The 27076-nt window shown below is 45.1% G+C and overlaps 1 protein-coding gene across 2 annotated transcripts; it reads right to left on the bottom strand.

The window, feature by feature from the left end:
• Positions 1-2248: 2248 nt before the first annotated feature.
• Positions 2249-17824, bottom strand: LOC104351497 (uncharacterized). Of its 2 annotated transcripts, none has more exons than XM_086461604.1 (22): positions 17775-17824; positions 17620-17699; positions 17406-17498; positions 15587-15714; positions 14073-14219; positions 12915-12986; positions 11802-11969; positions 11613-11709; positions 10569-10786; positions 9271-9424; positions 8184-8392; positions 6835-6952; positions 5743-5948; positions 4999-5116; positions 4753-4919; positions 4528-4628; positions 4315-4436; positions 4156-4206; positions 3878-4061; positions 3672-3795; positions 2567-2663; positions 2249-2322 (listed from the first exon to the last, which is right to left on the bottom strand). In XM_086461604.1, exons 1-22 carry the CDS (start codon positions 17822-17824, stop codon positions 2249-2251), a joined length of 2778 nt encoding a protein of 925 aa, XP_086317730.1. The 2 variants fall into 2 exon arrangements, with proteins under 2 accessions (XP_086317730.1, XP_086317731.1); XM_086461605.1 differs by having other exon boundaries at positions 2249-2331; positions 17620-17678; positions 17774-17802.
• Between the last annotated feature and the right edge of the window lie 9252 nt (positions 17825-27076).

Raw genomic sequence — 27076 nt, 5'->3', positions numbered from 1 at the left:
GTGGAATTTCTTTGGGTTGTCTGTGAGAATGTGAGAACCTGAAATGCCTGTCAAAATGGGAACGCAGGTCTGTCTCACCTTCTCCCTTTCCTTCCCAACGTATCCAGAAGAGAAGGGTCTCCCCATCTGCCAAGCGGTGGGTGGATGGGTATGGAAGGCTGCTGGATCCCTTTCTGGCTTTCCAGGGCAAAAGGGAAAGATCTGGGATATCCCGCTTGCTGAAGACAGGTTTGCCTGAATCTGCTCTGCAAGACAGCAGAGCGAGCAAACCTCAGTGACGCAACACCAGACCCGATGCTCATCTGCATGGAACTAGACAGTGTCCCATGAGCACTGGGAAAAGAAGAGCTAGCATGTAGTCATCGTTGTTTAACCTTCATCCCAGTTTACAGATTTCAAAAGGACTGCTTTTTAGATTAATGGAAAGTTAACCTAAACTGTTGAGTTTGTTACTGTTAACATTAAAAATGGGGAATGTGCTCCCTTGGAAAACGTGTGGGAGCAGTAAGCTTGCTTGGCTCTGCAGTGTTAGCTGCGGTCAGCAGAGTGCACTGCTCATACAGCAGAGAGGAAGGCATCTCCCAGGCTGCTGCTGAAGGGGGTCTTGGGATCCCAGTACCCTCTGATTCCTTTTTACAAAACAGTCCTTCAGGATGTACAGCTTTAAGACTACATTTATTCAGCCATTATCACAGGCATGACTGCAGCTTTTGGGAAGTGTGCCATGTTATGTGCACTAATTGGCGTGCGTAACCAGCCAGCCTGTGAAGACAGAGGCTGTACGAGCTGTGCAAACCCGCTGGAGTTCTGCACGCGTGTGTGCTATTAGCATCTGTCGACATCAGCGCAATTGCCCCTTCTGCACTGCTGCTCAACACCTCCTCGTGCTGCAGGCACCCCTTCGGTGACAGTGCAGGCACATCCTGAGAGTGCTTACAGGTGGTCATGTGTCTGGTTTGTCCTTTATCTCAAGAAAATAATTTTAAAGAAATGTTTTCTGTGGACACAGAGAACAAGATACCAGGTAAGTTGTCCTTTTTACTCATGTTAGAGCATCCATCTTCTCCCATTTTGCAGAGTTAGCCTTTTCCATACAGGGATAGGTGAGAGGAAAGTGAGGAGCTAACAGGTTTCCAAGATGCTCAGGTCAATCTGCATCAGTGCGGAAAAAAAGTATGCTGTTGTGTTGCACATGGAAGAGGCCCCAAGTAGCAGATTGCTTGGCTCTTTGAAGCTGGTGTTGGTACACCAGATGGTTGCTGTTGCACATTAGCAAGGAGATGTTCTGCACTTACATTACTTTGTATGTATTTTTATTTGACTTTTCAGATTCGCACTTTACATTCACGTGGGATGATTGGCAGTCACCTTATGAAATATTACAAGCAGCAGCTGTATTCAGGGCTGGCATAATTTTAGTGATCTACAAGTCCATACTTCAACAGCTGGAAGAAACAAGAAGTGTTATTTTGCATCCTTGGTTTATTTTCTGGTAAGTTTTCTTTTGTAGCCACTTCAGAGAGGCAACAGGTTACAATATTTGCTAATCCTGTTAGCAGACCCTAGCATTTGCCAGTGTTGTGGTGCTGTCCTGAATCCCGCTGTCTGGTCTTTTCCCTTCCAACAAGATAGTTCTGGTGGTCACTGAAAGAGGTAGCTCCTGTGTGTCGCACCGTTTAGAAAGCAGCAAGCGCATCAGAGCCTTCGGGTGCTGTTGGAGACACGCACACAGTGAAGTGAGGAGTGAGGCTGGAGCACACAGATGAACAGCTCTGGTTCTACAAGGGCAGACGAAGCTATAGGGTAAACCCTAACAGTCTGGAGGATTTAGACCCTTCAAAAGAATTTGGCATATGGCAGTGATTTGTGCCTTAGTGTTTTGTTTCTAAAATCTTGGATCTATTTTCTTTCAGACTGGGGGCAGTCTAGTTGAAAACCTGTTGAAATAGTATCTGGTTCCAAAACTGCCTGCTACAGCCCAACTCCAACATGCCCTGCTCTGCTGCTGGCATCTTCTCCAGAGCTATGCCACCTGTGTTTGGCTTGGCAGGTAGCTCTCCTTCTTCTCTCTCTTACAGGCTCAAGCTTAGACCAGGAGACTGCAAACCCTGCCTGTTCCCTAGTTCTTGTCCCAGAACTTACGGTTCTAAGGTCTTGAAGGTCAGGGTATGCATTGCCACAAAGCACAGTGACCTCTCTAGGTGAGTACGTAGGGCCTGGTGTTCTTACCAAATTCAGTTTACATGCATCATCTGAGATCTGGATCAGCAATCCAGATCGGTCCAGCAAGTACGTAGCCCTGGAGGCTGGCTGAACGGTGACCTGGAAAGGCTCAGAATGATACACAATGTATTTTATTTGTGTAGTTTTTAAAGAATACACACACGCTGCACGTTAAGTGCATATTAAATATGTTATATATTAATATATTAAATTATGAACTAAAGGTAACGTTACATAGTCCATGTTTGTGGCATTTCAGATGCCAAAACCAGACTTCCTAAAGCCCTTAAAACCATCAGATCAGGAGTGCTTTGCGATGGCTCTTTCTCTCCTGAACACCTACCCTTCCTCTCCCTGCTTGAGCTGCATCGTCCTCTGCAGGGGCTGCCGGGTAGTACGTTGGGAGGAGAGCACAGTGCCACCAAACAGTGCACGTACACCTGAGAAGAAGAAAAAGTACCGCATGGTCCATATCAAATCCCGCTCTGCAGACCATTGTTTTGTCTTTTGTCTGCCTTTTGCAGAAGTTACAGCTGATTAGACTTAGGCTTGTCTGAACACTTGCATGTGGCATCTTCTAGCTGAACCTGCCTTGAATTTCAAATTCAGTGTCAAAGAAGGCCTCAGGCAGTTTGGTAACTGAGAGGCTGAGACAGGAGAAGTTAAAACCTCACGAGCTGCAATGAGGCTATGTATCAAAGCTAGACAGAAACTCAATCTAGTGCTAGATGCAGCTGTGCACTTAGGAAGCAGCGCAAGCCAGAATTGCATCATGTTCATTTCTAGCGAGTTCACAAGTTGAATTGCTTATGAAAGGCCAGGTCGGAAAATTATGTGGTTACTTAAGCTGCCCAGGCAGGGGTACTGCCATGGCTTGTGTCAGTACATGTGCTGGGGTCCACTCAACTGGGTGCACTAGGAGCAAAGCACCCTCGGGTGACTGTCCTGGGGTCTTCTTTGCTCTCCTTAGACCTATTAGAGGAGGACAGCACCTCAGAAGTGTAAGACCAAACCCACATGACTCTGCTTCCCTGCCCATTGGGCTGGCACCTAAGGAGATGGTTGACTGGCTGGGACAGATGGGAGACAACAGAGCGGAACTTCAAGTGGATATTATGGCACATAAGTTGACTTTTCAGTTCTAGGCATTTTGAGCTGAAGTGCTATGAATCTGATCCTGTAAAAAGTCAGGAACACTATATAAAAATCATATTTACATACCAAACTCTTTTGTTTACTCCAGCCAGTCCAATGTCAAGCCACTGAAACTGTGTTGCAAAGCAGATTTGAGAACTAAATTAAAGCTGTGCACCAGTCAGGCTACTTGGGCTGAAGGCTGGCAAATCTTAAGTCTGCGAGGTGTTTAAATCTGCTATATTTCAAATAGTCTTAAGAAGTTCAGAAGATAGGGTCTGTGAGTGGGAAGAGAGCCTTTCACTTAATCTTACCTGTTCCAGTCGACGTGCCAGAGTCCTTACTGCTAGCCTTTTAAAATGAGAAGGGTGTCTCACCCTGGGGCTAACAGCTACTGGACAGAACTCTGCAGCATACTCACTGCCGTTAGTCTCACACCTATTTGAGAGAACAGATCAACAGATCTAGAAGGAATTAGGGCTTTGCTGATGAGTGCATTGGTTATTCGATAACTACTTGCCCATCCATAGTGATGTTCCATCTTGGGGTGCCGTTGAGGTCTAGAGACCTGGTTACCCAGCAGTTTTCCAGGTATAACTCAGCATTGGGGCTCTCGTCTTTTAGCTCCACCTCAAGAAACACAGGCTCCACAGGTCGCTTCAGTATTGCCACATTGGGCTCATAGAATTCCACAAAAGATTGATCTCGAGAAAAAGTCAGGTTGTTTTGTTGTTGTTTAGTTTTATTTAGATTAAAAAACATTTGGAAATGTTCTGATTTTCTTAGGAGGACACTTACCTTTGGACACTCTTGAAACTACATTCAGGGTTTGTCTTATCCTTCTGGATACTGCAGAAAAGGAAATGTTAGTGAGGTTCTTTGGCAGGAGGCAGGACACGTCTTAACAAGGGAGCAGAAAGACTTACAGAAGTTTAAAAATGGAGGAGAATTGCCTACCTGCAATATTTGGTCTTGGTACCATCATACCGGAGCCAAAGGGAGGTGATGCGGATGGATCATTAGCAAAGGCACCTAGCACTAGGGTCTCTTTTGCTCGATAGTAGCACAGGACTGTTAGTCTACAATAAGAGAAAGGGTAATTTTTGTGTTCACTTTTACTTTCCAGCAGCTGTACCAAAGTGAGCAGTGTCAGTGAGCAGTAGCTCCTACCTGTAGTCTGGATCTCTTGTGATTGTCGGTATGCTCTGTCCTGGAAGAGTCTCCTTCTCATAAGAGATTTCATTTTCGTAAATAATGTGATCACCTTCAACCTGTGGATATGGGAAGCTCATTAAAAATTTAATCTTCTCAGGAGCCAGGGCAGGAAAACAAAAGAGAAAATGCAGGAGAGACAGGGACTTCCAGCAGATGTATCTGCTTCAGCCATAGGCATACCCTTACTGAAGTGCCGCAGGTAGTGACATGGAACTTGAAGAAGGCATGTCCTTCATTATACTCTCTAGGCTTGCAAGAGCTGTCCCTTAGCTTGGTTTTACTCATATCAATGGCAGGAATGGTCTTCATTTGGGCAGATATCATTACGGTGCCGTCTGGGTGGCATACTGAGAAAATCAGAGAGTTGGTTATAGATTCAGAAAGAATCACAGATCCTTTTATTGATTGATCAGTTGTATGACTTACTTATAAATGATGAAGAATTAAAACTGCAGCTAACAGAGAACATCTGTAAGGTCTCCATAGTTCTCACTTTCCTTAGGGCAACATCAAACCTGGCTTTAATTTTCTGAAAGGACACTTCCTGTGAAGGAGGTGATGGAAGAGGTCTCCTGTTAATGCACACGATCTATATGTACAAAAAGTTCTGCTCTTTAACTTGTGCCACTTGAATACTAACAAGTCACAAGAGTTAAGTCAGTGCGAAGACTCAAGCCTGATGCAACATGGGGGCAGAATTTTTTTTGTATGAATTAATTGATCACTGCCACAGAAACAAATTTTGGCTGGTTATTGTGGAATAGTTCAGATGCTTATTACAGCATCAATTTTCCCCTGCCATGTCTTAACATTTCTACAAAATATTCCTTTAAAAAAAGATTCTTTCATAATAGCTATATTGAAATATTGTTTCTGGCTCAGTACAGATGGGACATTTTGCCTCATCTTACTAAAAATACTGAGGAGTTTGTTTTTGAAGACTTCGTACGTATCTTCTAGAGACAACTTAGCACTGCAGATTACATAATACACGGTGTTACCAGAAGGGTCCATGTCTGATACCTCTTGTCTTACTCACACCGAGTCCTTCCCTCTGAAGGTTTTCCGATATGTGTAATACTATGGCACTACAAACTGTGACTGAGGACTGGCTATATGAACATCAGTCTCATGTGCTTTAAAGAAGGCATTGCTATACAGTTCACGTACCTCATAGACAACTCCCGCAGCAAACAGAGGTATTTGCAAGATCAGGTGTGTGGAATTGGTAGCTGCAAGATACCCGTTGGCAAGTGCAACATGCCGGTTCAGGAGCTTGTTACCAAGGTACAGGTTCCAATATTGGTGCAAGCCAAAGGTAGGGATGGCTAGGTACAGGTTTTCTTCATCACAGTAACCAACAGCTTCTGGTAGTTCTGCGGGAAGAAAGTGGGATGAAGCGTTAGCAGTGAAGGAAGGTTTGAGCAATGATGTTTGGCCCAGGCAGGGACTTCTATCATGGGTAAATTTTGCCCTGGCACTGCAGCAGTGCTGTTACGTGCATATTGGCATCGTCTGCAGGGCTTTGGCTGTGTTGTGGATGTAGCAACTCACAACTGGCGGGATTGGGAATCCTCATGCTTTAGCAGTAGCCTGCCAGCTTGCTTCTATGACTACTGCCTGTTTCAGCAAGGCAAGCTGAGCTATGTTTGTAAATACATTTTTTTGTTCAGCCTTCTTTGGGTTGAACCCAGAGTTGTTTCAAAGATAGAATAGGACAGTGAGGAGACTCTGTCACCTTTGTGGCATCCAAAACCTAAGAAGTTTGAGAAAATACCGATCAGACCTCCTGACTGGTTCAATGATCTGTTAAGTACAGCTTGTAGTGGATGATTGTTTCCTTACAGAAATGCTGTCTTTGGAGTTCACAGGAATTTATTTGAGTCAGTGGAGTTCTGCCCTGGACGCGGAGGCAGAATTGCATTTGAGGACAAACTGAAACTCATAGCAATGTCTGAAAGTTTTGCCAGTAGATGTATGTTCAAGTTATGAGGCATCTTGTTCACTGAGTTTGCAAGCCAACTTCTTTTACACACTAGTTTTTATTGCTCTTAGTGTCTCGAGGGCAGACTGTCTTGCCAGTATGCAGAAGAGCTGCCATCAGAAAAGCAGCAAGTTGGCTATGTTACCAATAATGAGCTATTGAAGGGTGGGGTTTTCCCAAAAGCTCTCATCCTCAGCCGAAAGCTGTTCTCGCTGAATTCAATGAAAACCTGATCCATACTGTTGATGCAAACCAGTTAATATCAGGGGAAATCTTACCGATATCAGCAATCACACACTCCACCTCTGCAGAATGATAATAGAGTGTCATCTCCGGATCCACACTTATGGTATAGTTAATGAGGAGGATATATTTTGTTTCATTTCTGTTCACATACTGAAAGAGAGAGAAGTGTAAGGCTGCAGTAGCAATGGCTTCCAGCACAGACAAGAATGTATATCCTGAGCAGCACTAAATAATTATTCCAACACCCTCCTCTCCCCTGCAAATAGCTCAGTCTCCAAAAACATCGCTTCAGTTGGCCTAAAACTGTTCAGAAATCTGGACTGGATTCAACAGCTCTTTTGGCCAAACATAAATGTGGAGAATATAGTGCCTGTTGAGAAAATGGAGGCAGAAGTGAACACAGTAGAATTTCCCCCGTAGCTCACTGGTGAAAGAGCTCGTAGAAGGAGATCTGGGTCCAAATCCTTACTCTTCTTTACTCAGAGTGTGGACTGAACCCAGAAGAGTGAGTTATTGGTAAGACAGAAGGTGAGAGAAGATACTATGAGAGATCCCTTTCAATATGCTCATTTACTTTGCTAAAAGTGCCCCCAAAGTAAAACCTGCTGTTCAATCTGAAAGAAATACTTCTGAAAATTTTTGGCTTGCTTTGATCCTTTATGCAATTTAACTGTGGTTCGACTGCAGCCTGAAAATTATTTGTGCAAGTCCTGATCCTGTGTGCTCACTATGTCTTTCCTTGTAGGAGAAAATAACATCGCAGCTCTGTGTGATTTGGTCGAAACAGCGGTAGAGAACTTGCAGTTATGCATCTTCCCACTAAAGCGAGAGGCTGAATTCCCTCTGTGAGTTTATACTTTTTACAAATATTTAGATTAGAAATGGTCTGAAGCTTAACAAAATTACATTTAGAATACCCTTAGTCTGCCTGTACATGCTCGTGTGGTGCATGGCCTGTGCCAGCGGTCAAATGGCTCTGCATAAACAGTAGGTTCAGGAATCACTGGATGTTGGTAACTGGTGTTTGCAGGATTGCAATAATTGGTTTATTTTTCCAAGGCACTCCTGTTTCAAGGGACAGCATTTAATAGAGATTTGACAAACCTCTTCCTGCTGGGCGTGCGCTTGGACGTTAGCCATGCCGACAGACACTAAAGCAAGTCTTATTTCATGCCGTCTAATCACACTTGATGCTGACAGATACCTAGGGAGAGCAAGGTGGGGACATACAAGCCTCTAATCTTAATTCAGATGAGCTCAGACTCATTTGCACCTTTATGATCGAGGAACAGTTGTTGGTTAATAAAAGCCAGACTGTGCTCTGAAAAGGGACTGCCCTACCTCCTCCACTCAGCTGCTGAAGTGACCTGCTGTATCTTACCTCCTTTAGAACATATGGATCATCAAAAGAGACTTCCAGGATAAATCCTTTTGTTCTATTAGAAAAAGGAGTTTCATAAATCTTAAACCCGTGGTGCTGTGCTTCCCTCAGGGTAAATGGCACGTTTCCTATTGTGATTGCCACCAGAGAGACATCGGGAAGAAAGTGTCCAAATGCAACACTAAATAGCCTTTCCTCTGGCAGAGTATCTGTAGGGAGAGAACATCAAATTACTGCTGATGTGGATCAAGTAAGAAGACGGTTGGGGTGGCCTCCTATTCAAGTTCCAGGAAACGTAGCCAACAGCCATCTCTTTAATGGCTCTGATTAATGAGTGTTTGTGTTCTAGTCAGATCTGAAATGCTCTGAGTGCATGAGAATTGCTTCAAGCTGCAGGAGATTAACAATAAATACATACAACTTTATAGAAAGTGGGTTCAGTAACTTTCTAGAGGTGCATTAAGATGTGCAATGACTTCCCTATAAAGAAATCTAGAATCTGGTTCAGCCACCTAAAATACAGAAGAACTATCATAGTCTATGCTGAGAGGGTCCTTTTTCTTTCTGTATCAGTTACCCAGACAACTCCAAAGATGTTTAGTGTCTTAAAGCATTGGAAAATATTATTAAAAAAACATTACTGCACCACTGGATGGCACAATGATTTCAGTATGCTCCCGAGAAAACAAATGCAGACAGTTTGGGGGAGAAAATGCCATCAACAAATGCTGTCTTCAGGCAGTTCTTCTCCCCAGTGTGATAATTGCACAACACAACAGCTTTATTCTAGGTTTCCAGTGCTCACTGGAAAAATCTGGATGTTAGTGTGAAAGAAATGTTTACGTTCTTATCAGCAACTTATAATTTTCATTTCATCCCATAATGACAGGTGATAAATGTTGCATCTGTTAAGGCTAAAAGTTTGGGATTTTTTATAATACCTTGAATCTTGGCTTTGGCTAGTAAATTGGAAGGGGGAGTTGAGAACATTCTGGTAAATGTAGTTGCATGGCAGAGGTCAAACAGAGCAATGTATAACACAGCAAAAGCAAGAGATTGGTGAAAGTCAATGAGAAGAATGACTTACTGTTGATAACAGTTGGTATTTGTGGCATGAAAGGTGTGGTGATGGATTTGATGACAGTATACTTTGTGGTTTGCCAATCTGCATCTGTCCATGTGTGCTCCAAAAACAAGTCAATACTGTAAATGACTCCATATACACCACCAGATATGGAGCTCTAGGAGGTAAAATTTGTGATTAAGTCTTAATTCTCAATAGCTTAATAGAGGAATGACTGAATAAGGTTAAAATTATTACACTAGAAAGAGAAAATGGTATTCTAGTACAGTTTGGGATGGATTTTGCTAGGGTAGGTTTTCTGTTCATTTGCTTGGCCTGTTTGGTCCATGTTTGGCTCAGATACTGCTAAGATTCTCTGTAAGGAAGTATCAGGCTTGGGGGGGGTGCCTCATTAAGTTTAGTAAATAACCATATTTGCATTTAATTTTTTACAATCCCTGGGTTACCAGTCATGTCTCTCATTCTGTCACAGTTTACTCTGAAAGTTTGTTGATGCTTCCAACAGTTCTTTGGACCAAGCCTGTCTGGTATTACAGTACACATAGTGATGGAAATGTCCACCGATACACAAAAAACTTCTGAAGGGGATATATCAAAATGCCATCTTCACAAATGGAACTGGCAAAGAGCATCGTGAGAATATTGCCAGCTCCTTTCTAAGTGTTCAGGGTCAGGTTGGATGGAGTTTTGAGCAATGTGATCTAGTGAAAATGTTCCTGCCCTTGGCAAGAGGGTTGGACTAGATGATCTTTAAAGGTGCCTTCCAATCCAAATCATTCTGTTCTGTTCTGCTGAACGTTTCTTTCAACAGTGCCTCTGTACCTGTAAGTTGTAGGTTGACAAGGAACATAGTATGTTCAGAGCAGGTGGCTGCACGCAAACTACATGCTGGGAATCTGTCCCATGCTAACTCATGCTGTCTGCATTGAAATTGTCAGGGAAATTACTCCTTGACTCAGGTCAGAAGTTTACTAGGGCTAGTTTCATACTATAACAACATAGACAATTGAACTCCAGTGCCCAGGAATCACTCCACTCTTAATTTATTAGTATACCTTATAGTTTAATAACAAAAGACAGTCTCTTGTTTCTGCCATATTTTGTAATCATAGACACTTAGTTTATGAGTAAGTGCTTTCAAAACACAGAGGAGCATCTAGGTCTTCAAATGTTTCCTGTACCTAAGAATTTTAAGCAGCAATCAATCATCATTTGGAATGATTTGGAATAACCGTGATTTAGAAACCTCTTCCATGGCGCAGGCCTTCAAATGTGTTCGTGTGTGACAGGTTTGTACTAACCTTCAGCTTGCCTCCCTCTGCTCCAATAGGGATAGTTATTCCAATGTGTGTCTTGTTGTGCTCCAGTAAGTAGTTCTTCTCCTCTGGGTTTACTATGACTTGATCATCGACTCCCATTAAAATGTTTTTAGTCAGAAAGGTGGATTCTTGAACCACTAATGTGGGGATAACACTTGGCACAGTCCATGTTAGTGTAGTATCAGTAAAACTGATGCCATCTGTTGAGTTAGATAGACAGTCTCAGAAGACTGGGTAATTGAAGTTACCAGTCAGTCTTCACTCTGCAAATGGATGTCTTTCCCTGACTCCTTTTCACCAGGGTACCTTTACAGTTTTCACTAATGAAACGCTTTGCAGGATATTAGCCAACTGATGGCTATTTTGTCACAGGAACCCTGGTGCTTGGAGTAGACTTGAATCACCATTTTCACATGACTAATTAATTTATTGAGAAGAAAAACCAGCCATGCTCCCAGCTACCTGCTCTGTTGTCCTTCTGGTCCCAGGAATTTTGCCTTACTGGCAAAATAAAAAATAGGGCAGAGCGCCACCTGTTTGGACCTTCTCCTTGAAATATTGACTTCAAGATCAGGACAACCTAGAACCTCCTGCATCCTCATCAGTTGTTCACATTAGCCACCACTGTTCTGCAAAAAGCCAGGCTGGCTCTGCCTCTCCAGAGAAAAGGACTAGGTGAGTCCCAAGGATGCAGAGCTGCATCCCCTGTGTGGAGTTATATGACAGGGGAGAGCCAAGGCTGTGGGACTAGTCCAGGGGAGGCTCCCTGTCCCTTCTGCAGCAGTTTTACTTGTTTCCAGTTCCCTGCATCTAATGTGTGTGTTTGAGAAACCAGAGACAAGGCACGACACTTCACTGGGTATGCAAGTAATGTAGCGTCACGGCAGGGAACATGTTTGTCTGGGACTAAAACCATGGACTCTTAGCTCATGTTGCTCCAAGGGCAGCTTGTAAACCTCTTCTCTTACAGAGTGGGTCACAGGGAAATGGGGAGTTATTTTTGGTGAACAAGGAAGAATTCCTTACCAACAGGACAGGAGACAGTCGTGTCAATCAGCAAAAGCAGCCACCGCTGCCTGTACATGGAAGTGGAAGTGACCATGTTCATATTTACACCACTGACCTGTTGAGGTGCAGGCAGAAAAAGAGAACTGATGTCCTAGAGAGGCTGTGGAAACAGCAGAGGTTTGTGTCTGATTGAGAGCAACAACTCACCATGCTGACATCAGACTCGTTGCTGTGGTAGGGTGCACGGAGGTACACTCGGGACAGTGTATTATTGAAGCTGTAGCCCAGTTTTGCTGCATCGCTTACCGTTATTCTCTTTCTCCCTGATGGAGAAACAAACATCAGTTGCCATAGCTGGTATGCAACGTTTTGAGTCTGCAAGAGAGAGATGAGCTGCATCAGATCTAAGTCTACCAAAGCCTCTTTAAAAACAACGATACTGTAGTACCTATTTTGCTGTTAGTAACTGGAATGTCACTGGACACTCCTAGTTCACCCCAGGCAAGAAATACCATTGATATATGTAAAGAGAAGGAATTCTGTAGCTCTTTAGGGCATCTTTAGAGATAGTCTTATAGCAGCCCTGGAAGAAACTTAGACTGGTGGCCTTGAACAAATCCCTTTGGACAAAATGCCTGTGCTGTCAATAAAATGATTTCCTTCATGTCTGTTGATTGCTGGAGCAGTCCAGAGGCCAAATCACAGACTACCCTCTATAGTATGTAGCTGTACTGTATCAAAGACAAGACGAGGGGAATGTCTTTATTGGTCTAGAACAGAGTCTTCTGAAATGATAACCATAACAGTCAAAAGGAAAAATGGGCATAACGGCAACGAAGACAGGAGAAAAATAGGACAAGCGTATATATTTCCCCATAATACTTTCCAGCCTCAAAAATAATTTTCAGCTCAGAGACTCCTGAGCTATCTGTAGCTTCTTTGTATTTTGTATGTCTTATTTGATTTCTCTTCAGTCAACTTTTCCAGACTCTCCTTGAGATCAAGCAAGCTTTTAGCAGCCACAGCATCTTTTGGCAAGGAGTTTGACAGATTCACTACCCATTGTGTGAAGAACCACCTACCTTTGTTTGTCTTGAACTCAGTTTCCACTAACGTAACAAGCATATGGCTCTGTCCTCCCACCTAAATGTCTTTTTGCAGTCTACAGCTCTAAGAAAACTTGAGAGGTTTTTCAGTACTTGATGGCGTCTTTGCCATCTCCCTTTTTTTGACAGAGATGGAGCTATGCCACAAGAATGACTCATGAGACTAGTGAGAAGAGGCAGGCTAGGAAATGTTAGGAAAGACTCCCCTTCATACCTCTGGCAGTGCTGACATCCATGCTACGGTGTAGTCATTTGAAACTGCAGGGACGTCGGTCTTCACTGACACCTGGGGACACAGAGGAGATTCTTTGGGAACAAAAAAGACTTCAGCATTATTACAGGCATGGGGAGCAGACAGAGGGCTTTCGGATTTCTTCTCTAGTGTCTGTCAGGATTTAACAATTTACATTCAGTGGAGGTAATTAAAGTGTTTCCAAGGAGGTTCTTGAAGGCAGTAATTTCTGTGGCCTTAAAATGAAAATTAAAGCCATGGCATTTATGGTGGTGCATGTACAGCAGAGGGAATTCTTTGTGTATAACCAGGTAAATCAAAAGTCCTGCTTCATATCTGGTAAGCTGTAAACTAGACTCCACTCTGGAGACTTTCAGGGGCATCTGGATCTCTCCACCGGAGGTATAGAGAAGCAGGTTATTTGCTTTAACAATGGTTCCCTCTTCCCATGCTGGCTGAACTCCTGAAAATGCAGGATCCGGCATACCTAAGGTAGGTGCTATGGTGTCACCTTGCCAGCATGTGCTGCAGAGTGAGGCGAGTTCTGGACACTGAGTTGGGAGTCAGTGTTCATTTCAGACATCATGCTTTCTTCATCTTGCCTGTAGTAGATGCATACAAAAGGCAGTGAAGTTTGTTTTGTTCAGTGCCTTGTTTTTACGTTGGTGTGTAGATGCTGGTAGGAGGCTGGACAGCCAAATCGTACCACCCAAAGGGAAGCAGGTTCTGTCTCACAATGATGTCCTGTGAGTTGTGTGATGCAGCAGGGGTGCAGCTCTGCGAACTCTAGGTTTTATTATTTCAAGTATAAGTGTGACATTCTCACAGATGCTGCAGCCCTTTGTACACAAAGATACTCTCGTGAGGTAAACAGGTTGGCCTGTCTGGCTGCTGGTTTGCTTGCAGTGGCTCGATTTACATCATTTGTAGATTTACTGAATTTCACTGCATTCAAAATACCTATAACGTGTAAATGTGTTACTAATAAGTGTCTACAGTCACACCCTCTGCTGAATATCAGCAGGCCGCTGTTATGCCTGGTACGTAGTGTAAAATCTACTTCTGACAGGAATTTGTCCAGGTTGTTCTGCCTGGCAGGGAGCTTGGATGTAGATTCACCTTGAGAGGGAAAGCTTTTACCTCCATGTAGTTTTCTTCACACACAATTTCTCTTGAAGCCCAGGAAGAGTAGGAGCAGTACATAGGGTAGGTGTAGGTCACAGCTGCCCTCATGCTTGAAAATGAGGAGACCTTGATGTTCACAGTTAGTGAAAACAGCTCGTCTGCCTGGGAAGAAAAATGGGCAATTCAGCAGATAGTATGGAAGGTCCCAGGAGCAGCTGCATGGGACCATCCAGCCCAGTGCCCTCTTTCTGAGGGTGTTTTGTGAGGATGAGAACAGGTTGAGAGCTATAGTGACAGCTCCCCCAACATACCACCCCGTCTTAAGTAGTTTGTGTGCCAGGGCTTTCGGAGCCAGAGCCATGGCCTGAGTACTTACAGCCTTTGCCTCAGATCACATCTCAGCACTATTCTTGCCACAGTATTAAGGAGCGGCTAGTCAGGGGAAGAGCTGACCTACCTCACTGTGTGGTTCACGTTCCTCCCATATGTAACTGCTGCGTGCCTACTCGTGGAGAGAAAGTACTGGAGCTTTTAGTTTGATGTAGGTAGTTAAGACCTATCTTACAAATGCTGGTTAGTGTCTATCTTGACTAGCTTCAGTAAGATCTCCTTTTGGTCCTTCAGCATTCCAGGAGCCACCCATGAAGCTATGGACTGTGCTTCTATGTGACATGGATGTGTATATTTCTACAGAAAAAGGCAAAAGCTTTCCAGAGAAATTTCCAGTCTGGAAATCCTGGTCGTTGCACAGAACACTGTACACCCCCTGTTCTTGTTAGCATAACCTCTGCCTATAAAGTTTTACCTTATTTTTTCTGTGGGGATTCCAGGACCAACCAGACTAAACATGGACAAGCAGCGAAGTTTCTACTCTGATGTGTTCTGTTTCTAGGTACATTTCATCTCAACTAACATTTAGAAATTAGAAATCCAGGCTACGCTTTTACACATGTTTTAGGAAGGGGTGAATCACCTTCCAGAGATGCCTGTTTCTCTCCATTGACTATTGTGGAAGCATAAACAACTAGTTTAGACTAGACATTATCTTTTAGATGGCTAAAGTTACGTGAGACAAATCTGGGTCTAATAGATGTGTGTGATCTACATTCCTAGGCATGTGTTAACAGGCACATTACCACACAAATTAAGCCAGGAAATGATCTGCCAGAATCACACTGCAAATGTTGCTTTTTCAAGCAGATGCCTACTTCTTTCCAGAGAGGCTTTCAAGAAACTCTCTGGCAAATCAGCAGCTACAAGGATATGCTTGAGAACTGGCAGCTAGTCAGCAGCATTAGGCTAAGTGTCATTTCATGGAGAGAGGAAATCCCATGTCAGTCACGCTGAACAAACCTCATACTGGAGAGCCATTGCCTATTCATTTCTACACCATCAACACTCACTCCTTGAGTTCACTATTTCTTGAGTTCTCAAAACATGCCATTAAAATGCCATGTAATAGCTCAGTCTTGTCTTTTTGGAGAGGATGTACCATCTGAGTTGTTTTCAAGCCCATCTCTGGGCCTTACCTCGTTGATGACATGACAGCCAAGCACTGACGCCCGGAAGACGGGGTTGCTCCACACGTCTTCTGACAGGACATAGCCACAGCGAGACGCTAGTTTCTCATCCAGCAGAATGGGGCCAGCATAAGGATCTACAGAAAAAGTGAACAACGTGGGATGGAAAGCTCAGGGCAAGTCATGGGGCAGAGTGGTGCTGAGGCCCCCTCACACAGCTCTCCTCTGAAAAGAGGTCCAGCTGAGTTGGGTACTCTCCAGCAACGTGTGCTGTTAAGGAGCTGGCGAAGCTGTGCTGGTATGTGTTAGAGTGCATGAAAGAGTCTGGCATGTCTCAAGCTCACCCACATTATGTTCGCTTTAATGCCTGTTTCTTTGTGTCCAGAAGCTTGTGCCACAGCCACCTTGAAGTACTATTATGGAGAGTTTCTCTGAGGCATCACATACATTTCTCTCTACCTGATTTCACTCTTTAGAAAAGAGTTATGGGCTAGTAAGCCTATCCATTTCTAAAAGTCCTCATGTTGTGGTAATCTGCTGCTCACTCTGGTCAAAGGATACAGTCAAGGACCTATTTTGGATGGGCACTTCTACAAATTGGTCAGGTTTGCTGCTCATCTCTGCTTGGCAAGGCGCTGTGTGCTGTTAAACCTATGGAGGAGCCAAGTAACATGCACAATGGGAGCTGGCTGTGCTCAGCTCTTGATGCTGGTAGAGTTAATAACATCATATTTTGTTAATTATCTGCCCTCTGATTAAAGAACTATTTTAGTCTCGGGTTAGACACAAGAATCTGTACAAACAGATAGGTTATAACTAGCTGCTGTTGTTATTTCCAGATATGTCTGTCATCTTTATATGTCAAACAGTACTAATAACTGCTGTTTCAGTAGATGTGTTCTTGCAGCCAGGATAGACTAAGCAGATAAGTGAGAAGATTTTGGAAGAAGAGGGAATAGCTTTTAGGAGACCAACTGCTAGAGCTGGAAGAAACAAACAACCTTTCTGTGCCTGAAGGCTGGTCTGGTTTTTCCAGCAATATCAGTTCCTCTCATAAATGCTATCACTTCTCCCCACACCCTTGCTGTACTTGACTTTTTCAGTTCTGCCTCCAAATCAATTGAAAAAACCCAAACCCCAGAAAAAAGTGGGCTGATCTCAACAGAAAGAAATCTGGTTTGGGGCAAAATGACATACTTTTTTTTTTTTTTTTTTTTTTTCCAATCTGATGTGAACATTTTCTGGTTTTCATTTTGGTTAAGTAGATTTTTGTTTTGCTCAGCAAAATGGAAACCCTTTGTTCAATCTGAAATAGGGTATTTAACTGCCATTGTGGTGTTAAATAAAAAGGAAATTAAAAAAAAATCCTTTAATTGCTGCAGCACTCACTCAGCACTTGTTGAGAGTGTGTTTTCTGGGTATTACCCAGCCTACACTGCTGTTGTCATTAGTGCTGTCCAGGACATATCCAAGCTGCAATGTCGCCTTTGATTTCCTCGCTAGACGTGTAAGGGCTCAGCAGAGGAAAGAATGAAAGCCAAATGTTAGCCCTTCATCCTCAGACCAGCCTTTCTCCTTTCCCCAGCATGTTAGTTCTAAGGGGCAAAGGGGACTGTGACTGTAGATATGAGCTTTGCTCTTCTGTAGGGATATGAGCCAAACTGAGGTGTGAGAGGCCAGGTCTAGGCGGCCAGGATGTTCTGCAAGTTCTTTGGGGTCAGTTACCAGTGATCACGTAGATGGCAGCAGCATCCACGTCACAGACACCATCATTGCTTAGGTGATTCCCCAGCCTTCATAATACTCAGGACAGCCACTTGTGACTCACCGTTGATTTCCAGCTTGAAGAACTTTCCGTGGAGCAAGAGTTTATTCAGTTTCATCCAAAAAATCCTGGAGCGGCAACTGCTCTCTACAAAACCTGGTGGGAGCACATATAGAGCAGATGAGCCAGTGGGACTGGAGGGCAGAGAAGAGGCACATTTTGTTACAAGCAAAATAACTGAGTTCTCCCCACTATCCTTTTACCATGTTTCACCAACCTGGGGGAGCCATCTGCCTCCCTTGTCCCAGCCAGAACAGCAAGAAAAGCAGCCAGATCCTGCAGTATGAGTACATGAACAAATGATGGGGTGAACACAGAAAAAAAGTATCAAGATGGAAACTGAACAAGGCAGCAACCAAAGTCTCATTTACCTGCATAGCGAGTAACCTATAGCCTCCATCTGTCCCCAGAGATCTGTGCATGGGCAGCAAAGTCCTCCTCCCTTTGAAGTAAAGCTGACCCAGTTGTGGAGAGGCAACTTGGTCAGACCCAGGAGGAGAGGTATAGCTGATCTTTTACAACAAAGATTTTGCTGTCTTCTCCAAACCTTGTGTGTGAATCAAGTAGAGGCCAGTGGCTTCTGTTGTGGAGGGACGCCTGAATCCTGCAGTGCCCTCCAACGTTATCTGAGCTCCTGGCAGTGGGAAGCAGCCTCCCTCTCGCTGGGAGGGCAGAGCACCCTTCTGCCAGGTATTTACAAGGTCGGATGCTGCTGTTGAGCCTAATTTTAATGAGTGCAGCAGAGGGTGCTTGGTGCTTTCCACCAGCCCCTGGGAAGTAATCTCATTCCTTACAAGCCAGTTGGGTAGCTTTGGCTTCAGGTCTTAAGAGCTCATGAAATGTTTCGCCGGAGGTATTTTAATTGAGTTTACACAGGAAATACATTTTTGTTTCTGTGAAATGTCCCTGTGACCCAGCCATGCCAGAGATAACAGCAGTTCTTTGGCAGCTACACGTTTTGCTTTTGTGGGTCCAGTTAGGTTGCCCTTTGATTTGTTTGATTATCAGAGAGTGTTTTGGTGAAAACATCTTGTTTTTAAAAGCACTCCGATATCTCTGGATCAGTCAGACCATGTGCAGATCTGTAAATGGCCAAACATATTGCCTGGGAAGAGAAAGTCATTGCGCCTGCTGGGAGCTCTGGCTCTGGGACTGCGAGTGCCCCGGGAAGCAGAAAGGCTGAGAGGTTTGGTGAGCTAAAAATACAGCTTGCGTGGCATGGATGAGCTACGGTGGGGTGAGAAGTACTGGACATTTAGGTTGACATTTTAGCTGCTGAAACCCAGGGCTCAGTCTCCTTTTGGTCCCCGTTTTGGGACATTACCCAACCATTCTTATCTTACTTTTGTTCACATGCATGAGCAGAGCTGTGCTGTAGAAATTAGATTGTTTTTACAGTATACCGCACACCGCTTTGGGATAAACAAAAGCCAGCAGGCATGTCCACTCAGAGGACACAGTGCCATCAGTGTAATTTCCACCTCTGTGCCCCTCTCTCAGAGGACTTCTGCAGTAACAGCAGAACCCACACCACCGCCCTGCCAGACACGCTTACTTTAAGCAGCAAGGAGCCGGTGGCACACTTGTGTAAGTGCTCTGGAGCGAAGCCCCGGGGCTTTAGCAATCGCCTAATTAATGTCCTTTGGCCGCAAGACCCTTTCTCATTCAGCGGGAGCCGAAGTCCAACTTCTGCAAGAAACTTCTCATGAGCCCACGCAGGACTGGCTGCATGATCCTGGCCTGCGTTAACTCTGCATCCCCGGACTCAGAGTGACTCTTCATTGAATCCAGCTGGGGCTGGAATTCGGCTGGAAATGGCGGTACTCAGATACCACAGTGATGAGTGTGGTGTAACAATGAGATTTTGAATTTTGAGTGAAAACTTCAGTGTATTTGGACAGCAAACAGTTCCAATTTTGATAAGCCACTTCCAAGAGCCATGTAGCATCCCTCTGAGATACTGAGAGTCAAGTTCTGAGGGAGCCATGTTTGAGAGAGCGTGCTTGCAGTGTATTAACGAACAGCCAACCATCAGGACAGGTACACGACTGCAATTAGTTGCCGCCTTTGCACAAGCAGTGAGGAGATGAATTTCTGGATCTTTGGACAGCTCAGAGCATCATGGTTACTCTGTTTCTGGCATTAATTGTGGTTCTAAACATGGCAGAAATGACTTTGGATGTGACATAGCAATTGTGGTCAGTGTGCAATAGCCAGCTCTTGGCCTCACTGTGAACCAAGCAAAGCAAAGCAAGTCCAGGTCAAATGCTTTTGGCTTCCAAGGATCGCTTAAGTGCTGTGGAAAGCATTGTTAGCATTGGGCGGCTGGAAGCATCGTCTGCTTGTGGTCCCTAAAGTCCCTCTGGTACTCATTATAAAGGTAGGGAGGATAAGCTTGTGCATTCCAGGTTATTATATTTGTCTACTCGGTTTTCCTTGCTGTTTTGGCTGCATAAGACACCCATCTTAATGTTCTTGTAGGGTAATAAACAGCTGCTGTGTTCGACGTTGAGGTGATGATGGCATTCTGTGGTGGCTAAGATGATTCATGGATTGGGTTCTTTTGAGCTGAAAGGTACTGTATGAATGTAGTGTTTTGGTTTCTCTCTTTTTTTTTTTTTTTTCCTGCATGGGTCTGGAACTGCGTTTTGTATTATATAATGTGATTGAAAGTTTAAAACTGGCCACTTGGAGCAGCACGCATATAGCACCCCTCTCAGTGAGGCTTGCTTTTAGTGGTGGAAAGAGGCTCCAGCCCTTTGAGTCATGGTGTTTGTCTTTCGGTTGTTCTGTGGCGTGAAATCCCCGGGTTACCTGAATGCTACAGAAAAAGACTTTTTTATTTTTCTGTTCCAAGTCTTTTAATTATAACTTTGTTTTTCCAACAGCTTAAAATGCAAGGAAGTTTGTTGGGTTTTTTTCACTATGTCCCATGTGATGATCTTAAGTAAGTGTCATAGTTTGATACTTAGGCTGAATGTGGAGTAGAGTAAAATAGCACCCATTATTGGACAAAAAATAACTAGTATACAATGGGAAATAAAATGGGGTGAAGCTTGGTTTTAATGTACCAAACCCAGAATCTTTGATTACACAGAGCTGGGAGAAGCCAAGGTAAGGGATCCCTGCCCTCCTTGTCCTGTAGCAGCTGCAGGACTGGCAAATCTGAAACAGAGATAGAAATATTGGTATGTCAGTGTTTGTAAACCAAGAAACAGCTGCCCAAGAAGGTGACCTAAGATGTGACAACCAACTAGAGAGAGCCACTAGGAAATCTTCAGGCAGGAGATGCTAGAGGAGATGCTTCTCCATGGGAAGAGCTATGCCTTGGAGTAAGCTGAGAATTAGATATCCAAGTTACGGTCCAGTGCGTGAGAAATAGGAATGATGCTAAGCTTTGTCTCTGAGAAACGTTTTCTCAGGGTGTGTGTCTGTGAGACACAGAGAGGTGCAAGTGACCTCCACTTGCAGGGTAGCACTGCTGTTCTGGAAAGGGCTTGATCACTTTGGCATGGAGGTGTGCCTGAGCTCTGCTCCCGCCTGCATGGGCCAGGAGCTTGTAAGGGTATTCAAAGGGCTTTTAAATCCCCAGGGAAAATAATGTATTTAACTTCATACTGTGCCACAAGATAACCTCACTGGTGCAGCTAAAAGGCGCTGTCTGTTTTCATGTGCACACACTGTGTTTCAGAGGGCTGAGGCCTTCCTGTTGTGTGCAGGTGGTGCAGAGGAAAATGTCCCCTGTGAGGAACAACTATAGAATAATCAGCTCAAAGAGGACATTTCTTCCTATCCCCATGAGCTCGTAGCTGGCTTATGCCCTGGACTGTGAGGGTTTACATTTCTCGTCTGTTATTCTAAAACTGTTACTCTTCTTATTATTATCTGTATAATGTATGTTTAGAAAGTGTCCTCGTGTTTATGCCATTTTTATGTTTAAAATATGCCACGCTCAAATTTGTATGAGTTCCAAAAAGCAACACTTGCTATCATTGCGTGCCACTAAATTGTTAAAGTGGTGGAAAAAGCACAAATAAGCAGACCTGTATAATGATGGGCTTTTAATTTTTTTTCAACGTGCTATTGGTGTTAATTTCTGTGTGCCTGTAATGTTTGTGTTCACTGTAACCGAACAATAGAACTTTGTTTTTGTTCTTTGTGTAAATTAAAAACATCTGTTCTCCTCATATGAAAAGTTGTTTTTTAAAAGAAGCTGGTCTGATCTAACTAAATACCAATGCTGTGTCCACAATGAGTTACTATTAATATTTGGGAAAGGCAACCATCCAAAGCAAGTGTAATGTCAAATCACTGGCGGGAGTGCATATTTATTGCTCGAAGTGACAGATAAAAATGCAGAGGTTACAAAAACAAAATTCTTGCGGATGACTAATGATGCGTATATATGCCCCCAATGCCCCATCACCACATTTACAGTTGGCAGGGTGTTCTCCACCGCCTCCTGCTCCCCGGGATTAATCAACAAGAGACTGGTAGCTTGGCACCCTCCCTGGGGGGAGCGATGCTGCTCCCACCTTCCCTCCGGCAGACTCTGCATGGAGTGACCTTAGGGGCATGCTGGAATCTGATCCATCTATTTAATTTGTCTGACTTTTCCCCCACCTCGCTCTGGTATTTGACTGCATGGGTTTATTTTCTGCCAAAGGCACGTGACATTTTTTTCTGCACAGGTGGAGGAGGTGGAGCATCCACCGTGTGTTTCTGTATTGCCTGTGATGCCGGCATGATGGCGGTCTACAGAGTTATCTGTAAAGTCCTGGTATAAAGGAGTTGGCAGCCCAAGACAGGATTCTGTTATCTTTCTTGTGAGGAGCAGTCCTGCATTCAGCAGCAGCCTTGCTGAAGTAGTTGGGGGTTATTTCAGAGAAAAAAAATACGCTATTTGTCATGAGCACTTGCGGCAGAACTGGGGTCTGAGAGGTTCAGCGCTCTCCCTGCCCAGGTGGCTACGTAGCCTTGTGATTAGTGTACTTGAGCACCTCAGAGATGATGAAATTGTCCTCACAGGTAGATGTCTTCTGAAGGAAATACATCTTATTAACATTTCTTGATGAAGGGCCTTATTCAGGAAAATGTCTCTGTTGAGTGCAGTATTAAGCCTTTGCTTAAATCTCATTTACGTCAGGGAGATTTAAACACAAGTAAGCCCTTTCCAGACCCAGGGCATGCAGGGCCCAGACCTGCTTTTCCCTGCTGCTTTTGGTGTCACGTGCCAAGGGTGCCCAGTTTTTCACCGGCAAGCCTGGCTGTGTTAAAGAGCTGGGTATTTGGTCGATACACTTATTGTAGCCAGTGCCACAACAGATGTTGACCTATTATCAGTGTAACTTCCCTGCTCCCTCTTAAGATGCCCCATCCTAATGCATCCTTCCCCTCTCCTGTTCTCCTGCAGAGGAGCCCTGTGCTCCTTTCTTCCCGTACACTTTTCCCTGACTAATACCTGTATTATTCATCTCCATCTCTTTCCACAGCATCTCCACTTGCTCTCTGCTTCGTACTGCAGCGTCCCCCCATCCCGCTCCTGACAGGTACCCACACTGGTGCTGGCTGCGACCCGGGCGGGTGGGTGGCTGCCTCCCACAGAGGCCAGCTATCATCAGCCAGTTGGTGGTATTTCGCCTCTGTCTCAGACACCAACAGCCGCCTCCAAGATCCAGCTGAGTGCAGAACTTGCTGAGTCACATTTTCACCACAAAAACACTCATGTGCTTCCTGAGAGTCGCACAGTTATAGGCACGGCTTGGCCAGAGACGAACAGACAGATCTCACCCTGAAGTGCATCCAGGAATGCTGGCAAGAAGTCGCTTTTTATTTCCTATCTCGAGTTACCGCAACACGGGTTAGGACTACAAGAGCTTGAAATCCCTGGCAAGCTAACGCTGTACATCTGTCTAAGATGACGGCCAGCATGGACAACTGTGGGCTTCGGCCCATGACCAGTATGAAGCACTTTGTTCCTTGCTGAGCAGCTGTCATTAGCAGTGATCTGTGAGGTTTCTTCTGATTTCACTCGGTGGTTTGCACGGCTGCTCTCTTCTCTGGTGAGATCTCCAGGCTTGCCTGTTTGGCTGCGGAGGTGATCTACTGCTCGACCTCACCAGCTAATTGACCTCACCAGCTAATTGTTCTCATCATTTCGCTGTTGGTGAATTGATTGCTGTTTCCATCAGCCTGATGAGCTACAGCCCCCCACATCCCCTCGGGGAATGTAAAATCTGTAAAATGGGAACAGCACTTGCTCCCTGGGATGGTTACAAGGGATTAGCAATGAATGTTTGCAGGATGACTTGAGAAGAGCTATAACTCACCAGCTCAGTCTACCCATGAGAGGAGGTCTCTTTGTGAAGACAATCTGCGGAGTCACTGCGTCATATTACTGGCAGCTTATGTGCCCCTTCTACGGGCAGAAATTGGCAAATTAAATTGGTGCTGCACTAGAGGAATTGGGTCTTTGTCTGTGTTTCATGGGACTTTAGTTAGAGTTCCCTTCCTCTCAGCAGGACCTTGTGGTCCACAGCGAGGGGGAAAGTGGCCTCTTCTGTTTGTTCCCTTGGGAATTTGGTTGCTGTTAGAAACAGTTTTGATCCGATTGTCCCCGGTAGGCCAGGCTGATCTTACATATGACACTGCTGTCAGCTGCAGCCATGACATTTTTGGTGTAAGAGCAGGACAACAGCTGCCTTGGCTGTCTGTATTTTGAAAAGTGGCATTAAGAGCAAGAGTTGCCCATGGCTTTTAGGGTTCTTGTCCCCCTCTTTGCTCTCCTGGCAGTGCAGCTGCAGTGCAGCTGGGATCCTTGAGCAGAGTGGCAGTGCCACAGCAGCAGTGCTGCCCCTCAGTTGGCTGGGGTGGTCATCCATGATGTGATCTCAGACTGCCTGTGAACCCCCTGCCCATGTGCCCTGGGCTGCTCATCAGAGCAGCACAAAGGAGCTGGGCACAGGGAGGGGCGCACGCAGCGCTGGGCTCCATGTGGGCAGCAGGTGAGGGGCAGCTTTGCCACAGAAATAGCGTCTGCACTGCCCATGGCCAGCCCCCAGTGTGGCTGCAAGAGGCAGCGTGGGTGCTGGCATCAGACCCTGTGCAGACGCTGCTCTCCAACCCCTTCCCAAATGCCTTCACACCTCCCTGGGCCACCGCAGACAAAGTTGCAGGTCTTTGCCTTTCACCCTTGCTTTCCTGTCCCTGGTGCACTTGGGCTGTGGGTGCTCTTTTTGCCTGTTTCCATTAGGTGTCTCCCTTTTCCTCTTTATAAATAAGATGGAGCTGTGCATATTCTGGCGGTAATCACCCCTCACACACTGGTCTGAGCTGGGATGCCCAGTGGGGCACCGGGGCTGGGGGTCCTCCTTTCCCTCCGATGCTGAATTTCTGGCTCAGGCCACGTTGCCAGATTTTGCTCTGGGGTCTTTGCACAGGAAATTTCCTCGGTGGGGTGAGGAAGCAGGGGTCCTACCACCAGCCCCACTGTGCAGGGTTGTGTCCCCCCCTTTTCCCACCTCCCAGGCCGCTGCAGCATGCTTCTTGGGGCTCTTCATGGTTTGGGGCAGACAGCATCCCTGCCCGAGGAGGCAGATATGTTTCCATGCCGTGGCAAACTGCTGAGTATCCATACAACTTACTTTACAGCTACATCAGACCCACCTCAATGGAGCTTCAGGCTGAGCCCAGGTTTTCTGGTGGCAGAAAGGCAAGCCAGTAACATGGAAGAGTTGCTTAGAGAAGGACTGTTGCCTTGTTGCAGGTACTATGTGCTATCCTTCTTTGGGACGTAGGATGTTCCCCTGTATTACAGATGCATGAAGAAAACACATGCGAGGAGGGATGCCTAATAGCAAGCTGTGCACAAAGGTGCCTGGCCGCCTCTCCAAATCCTAATGTGAAATGATGGCAGTGATATTCCTGAGCCTTTATGTGGGGAGAAAAAGGTCCTTTCGGCAATGGGATGGCTGGGAGGCTTTTGCCTCTCTTTCTGAAACTGTATTCTGGTCCTACCTCTGCGCTAATCAGTTTGGCCCCTGTGACATCCCATGGAGCTATCTAAAATTATTCAGGTTTTGTGTATCTTGATGCTGGACACAAGTTTCTGCTGATCCAATATTATTTGGTGCTCAAAACACAGCAGGTTATGAAAGTAATAGCAACGCAGCACCCTGCATGCTGCCTCATTCACAGAGATCATCCGGTTGCTGCCGTGGCTTGCTCCTCATCTGCAAATCACCTTGCATGGGGTTTTTTATGGCAGTAAAAGCTTTATAGCTGATTAATTGCTTTATTTTATTCTTAATTCACATGCAATGCTGAAGTGGCACCACTGGCACTCCTGCAACATACAAATTTAGGTCATCTTGTCGCCGTTTTGTAGAGAGGAGGACTTAAGCTTGAGACTAAGATGCTATCCTAAGGTTTAGGTGCTGGAGTGAAACATTTTTAAAGCAGTATTTTTTTTAATTTTATTTTGATTTTGATTTATTTGCTAACTCTGTGCATGGGCTCCTGTTGATGGCAGTGCTGTTAGTTCAGCTGTCACACAAGCAGAGTTTTGCCCCAGATGCAGCTGCATCTATAATCTTTGGGATAGGTTAACTTATTTAAACAAAATGTAGCATCTGGTCTTTGTGGCTTGGGTGACTTACCGGAGGTCACACAGCAGAGACTGGGAAACAGCCCAGCTCTCCTGCCTCTGATCTCTGTGCTCGAATTTTTGCAACTGCTTCCTCCACCACAGAGCGACATTAATGTCCACAGGCAAGAGAGGTAACATAGCTGTAGCCAAGCCCAGGAGATGTGGAATATAAGGTGGCTGAAAAGCTGGCTGGACTGCTGGGCTTGCAGGCGAGTAGTTAATGATCTGGTTAATGAGTGGTCTAGCTGGTGGACAGTGCTGAGTGGTGTTCCTCAGCTGCCGGTACTGGGGTGGATAGTGTTCAACACCTTCACCAGTGCCCCAGGCGGTGGGCTAGCAGGCACCTCAGTGGATGATGCAAAGCTGAGAGGAGCATTGAGTGCCCTGGAGATTTGACTGCTAATCAGAGAGACATGACAAGCTGAAGAAATGGGCCTACAGGAACCTCAGGGAGCTCAGCAAAAAGGAGTGCAAAGTCCTGCTTCTGGGATGGAGTAACCCAATGCACCAGTACTGGCTGGGGACCGACTGCTAGGAAGATGTTTGCAGAAAAGGACCTAGGGGTCCTGGTGGACACCAAATGGGACAGAAGTCCACAGTGTGCTCCTGTGGCATTGCAGCTACTGTGCACTAGGCTGTAACAGCCGAAGCACAGCCAACAGGTTGAGTGAAACAATTATTCCTTTCTGTTTGTTGCTTGCTGGCGTACTGTGTTCAGTTTTGGCCCCTTGGCACAAGTATGTAATGGACAAACTCGAATGAGTTCAACCAAAGCCACCAAGCTGGTTGGGGGCTGGGGCGTATGATGAGGTAGGAGAAGAGGCAGAGAGATCTGTGTTTGCTCAGCCTGGGGAACAGGGATGGAGGGGATATCTCACTGTCATGTCCAGCTGTCTAAATGAGGCTTGAAGAGAAGATAGAACTGGACTTTTCTCAGATGTTCATAGCAAAAGGACAGGAGGCAATAGTGACAGGCAAGAAAGGCAAGGGAAATCCTGACTAAATATAGGGAAAAAAATGTCATAAT

This window comes from Leptosomus discolor, chromosome 2 (genome assembly GCF_034619465.1).
Source record: "Leptosomus discolor isolate bLepDis1 chromosome 2, bLepDis1.hap2, whole genome shotgun sequence".
NCBI lineage: Eukaryota > Metazoa > Chordata > Aves > Leptosomiformes > Leptosomidae > Leptosomus > Leptosomus discolor.
The sequence above is the reverse complement of the archived record's forward strand: the minus strand, read 5'-3'. Positions and strand labels throughout refer to the sequence as shown.